General features: G+C 43.6%; 1 protein-coding gene across 1 annotated transcript in view; it reads right to left on the reverse strand.

Annotated features, from left to right (window-relative positions):
- Positions 1-2612, reverse strand: part of LOC106456007 (protein NLRC3-like) — a 19715-nt gene extending 17103 nt beyond the window's left edge. Inside the window, exons 1-5 of the mRNA XM_013908032.1 lie at positions 2545-2612; positions 2127-2182; positions 1712-2019; positions 1276-1391; positions 1052-1193 (exon numbers count right to left, since the gene is read on the reverse strand). Coding sequence (XP_013763486.1) covers positions 1052-1193; positions 1276-1391; positions 1712-2019; positions 2127-2182; positions 2545-2612 — 690 coding nt within the window. The remainder of the gene's footprint in view (positions 1-1051; positions 1194-1275; positions 1392-1711; positions 2020-2126; positions 2183-2544) is intronic.
- Between the last annotated feature and the right edge of the window lie 988 nt (positions 2613-3600).

The raw sequence follows: 3600 nt of genomic DNA on the forward strand, positions 1-3600 counted from the left end.
GAACCTTGAACCTTGAACCTTGAACCTTGAACCTTGTCATCTGAGATGACGCTAACAAAAGATCGACAATGGTTTGTTGAACAATGAAAATAAAATTTGTTTTTATGGTAGATTACTATAAATGACAATGAAACAAATGATTAAGTTCTCTGCATCTGAATGCCATCCATCCGTCATCTTCTTCCGCTAATCAAGGGCCAGGTCGCGGAGGAGACCTCCCTCTCCCCGGCCACTTCCCAGGCCAACCAAGAGATATAATCTCTCTAGCGTGTCCTGGGTCTGCGTCCCTGACCCGGAGTGGGTACTCCACCCTTTTCCGGCTGAGGACCATAGCCTCAGATTTGGAGGTGCTGATTCTCATTCCCACCGATTCACACTCAGCTGCGGATCGTTCCAAGGCGAGCTGGAGGCCATCACCCGAAGAGAACCACATCATCCGTGAACAGCAAAGATTAGATCCTGAGACCACCCAAGTGAAAGCCTTCTGCCACTTAGCTACGCCTAGAAATCTTTTATATAAAAATAATGAACAGAATCTGTGACAAAGGGCAGCCCTGGCGGAGTCTATCATCCACTGGAAATGAGTCAGACTTATTGCTGGCTATGTGCCCCGAGCTCTTGCAAGGGTTGTATAAGGACTGAATGGCCTGTAGCAATGGATCAGACACCCCATAATCCTGAAGCACCTCCCACAGGATACCCCAAGGGACATGACTGAATGCCTTCTCCAGGTCCACAAAACACATGTAGACTGGTTGGGCAAACTCCCATGCACCCTCAAGTATCCTTGAGAGGGTAAAGAGTTGGTCCAGTGTTCCACAACCAGGATGAAAGCACATTGTTCCTCCTGTTTCCGAGGTTTGACTAATGGTTGGACTTGCCTTTCCAGCACCCGGGCACAGACTTTCCCAGGGAGAGGAGTGTGCTCCCCCTATAGTAGGAACACACCCCCCTTCTTAAAGATGGGAAGCACCCCCGTGGTGCCAATCAAGAGTTACTGCCCCGATCTCCACGCAACATTGTAGAGGCGTGTCAGCCAATAGAGCCCTACAACATCCAGATCCTTCAGGAACTCAGGCCGAACCTCATCTACCCCAGGGGCCCTGCCACCAAGGAGTTGTTTAACTGCCTCAGTGACCTCAGCCCCAGAGAGAGATGAGTCGTTCCCAGTCTCTGCTTCATCCACGGAAGACCTGCCAGTGGCATTAAGGAGGACCTAGAAGTATTCCTTCCACCACATGACAATGTTCTCAGTCGAAGTCAGCAGCACTCCACCTGCACTGTACACATTGCAGGTAGAGCACCACTTTCTCTCCTGAGTCGCCTGACAGGAGGCCAAAATCCTGAAGGGACCCCTTCTTCCGCATAGTGGCTCCCTTCAACTCTGGTGTCTACCATTTGGACACATGATAAGGGTCTGCGCAGATATCTGTGTGACTGCCTCTTTGTGACCATATAGACTTGTTCATATTGAATTTACATTACAATGCACCAATTCCTCATGAGCTCCAGACAGTGGACTTCAACTGGACTTCAAAGACATATAGTAAGAATGATTACTTGACTTTTAGGTCTCCAGATGCCCACTTCAGCAAATGAGTATGACCTAAGTATAACAAATTTATTAATCCTTTGAAAACCAAGATCCTAATAACTTACTATCAATACTGAGTGTGCTTGTTGCAGAGCTGAAGCCATAATCTGTGTTTACTTGACACAGGTAACGACCCGAGTCATCCACGCTGAGTCTGGACAGTTGAAGTCTGATTCGCCCTTCTCTGAGGGCGTCTTTGTCACTCTGGACTCGTCCTGAAAACTTTTCATCCTGAGACTCTGACAACTCAACACCTTCATGAACATGATACAGGACTGAGACTTCGTGACCAGTTATCAGGTAACAGAGGATGTTAAGCATTTTGGTGGATCTGTCAGGTTTGGTGGTGAACGTCCACTCCAGTGTGATGTTGTGGTTCTCCTCTGCCTGATAGCAGGTCTGTGTCACATTGACTACAAATGATCCTGTTGAGGAGACAGAGAGGGAAAGAGAGGAGCAGACACACTGAGAACTAGAACAAATCTGTTGTTGAGCTTTATTTGGAGTTCATAAAGTGAAGCTGTAAACTAACCAAAGACACATGAAGTGAGGATGATGAGCAGCAGGATCCTGCAGATCATCTTCTCCCTGTGAGAGGAGACAGGGGTGAAGAGTCATCAACACAGTCAGTACAGCTACAAGAAGATCATCAGCAATAATTATAGAATTGAAAAAAACGAATGGTCTTTTGTATTAAAAATACAAATGTCATTCTGATGTGTGTTGGCATGCTGCAAACGGAACAGGGTCGCATGAAGTGCAATTGAGGGAAACCAGTAGCTGTTCAGATCAGTGGGGATGCAGGCCTTGATGAGAGTTAGAACAAACCTCTGATGCACTTCATAATTGGATATCTGCCTTGTGGTGGCAGGTATCAATTAAGGCATGTGGGGATGACAGGGGAATGTTAAAGATGTCAGCACAAGATTTCAGGTCTCTCTTATCATTACTGTAAGCCAGCCTGTCCCCCACCTGTTGACATCATCCTGTGCTCTGAGCAGAGAGCAAACATTTCCATCACAATTTTTGGTTTGGGAACACCTTGAGGGTGTCGGTGGTTAAAAAGTGTCCATAGAGAAAATGATATAAGCCCGAACTGCAGAGCCATATTAATCTAAATCTATACTCTATGGAAACAGCTCCAAATCTGTGTTTTTGAAGTATTCTCACTCCAGTAAAATGGATTCTGACTTGGATGGTTTTTACAGCTGGTCATGCTCTGTAGATCATTTTGTATGTGAACATTAAGGAAGGGAGGAGAGAGAAAAATAATGTGTATAAAAATTGCATTCAGACTTCATAAGTTGTTCTTCCAGTAGTTTCCTGCAATCGGTAAAGACCATCATCAGAAGATCCAGCCTTGGGAGTTCACATTTGGAAATTACAGCAAGAAACACCAGAGAATTAATTTGGATGAACATGTTGGACTTACAAATTTGATTTATACTTTTTTTTTTTCTGTGCTTGTTTTTGCAATGTTGGATTGTAACATTCAAGGATTTGGCTCCCTTCCTGTAGGATTACATCAACACAGAACCGAGATAAGTGACTCCCTGCATTGGGGGTGTCTAGTGTAATTCTTACATCAGTTTATTATTTTATGTTAATTGAAAATGTGTCATAAAGTTCTTTAAAATAAAAAAAAAGTCAAACTTGGAAGCTTCCTTCCTTTGTGCTATAACTGCAAACTATTTTGTGTGAAAAATAGGTTATCAATCATGAACGAAAAACCTCAAAAACTGGTGAACAGATAAAAATCTGTTGAGAGGAGAACGAGACTTAAAGTTGAGAAGAGCCTTTTTGTCTGTCTTGTTCTCTGTACCCTGCTCTTTAGATGGGATATAGAATCAATCAGAGTTTGTTAAAAAAGTAAAGAGTAGTTCCTTGAGGATGTTTTTATTTTTTGTGCAAAGCCATCTGAACTTTAGTCTAACTGAATCCAAACTTTAGTCTTTTTTAAAGTTCTATTTATACTCAGCTTGAATCTGAAGAAAAAGAAGGAAAGT

The sequence above is a fragment of the Pundamilia nyererei genome, unplaced genomic scaffold, assembly GCF_000239375.1.
Source record: "Pundamilia nyererei isolate P.nyererei 1_Seehausen unplaced genomic scaffold, PunNye1.0 scaffold00861, whole genome shotgun sequence".
Classification (NCBI taxonomy): Eukaryota; Metazoa; Chordata; class Actinopteri; order Cichliformes; family Cichlidae; genus Pundamilia; species Pundamilia nyererei.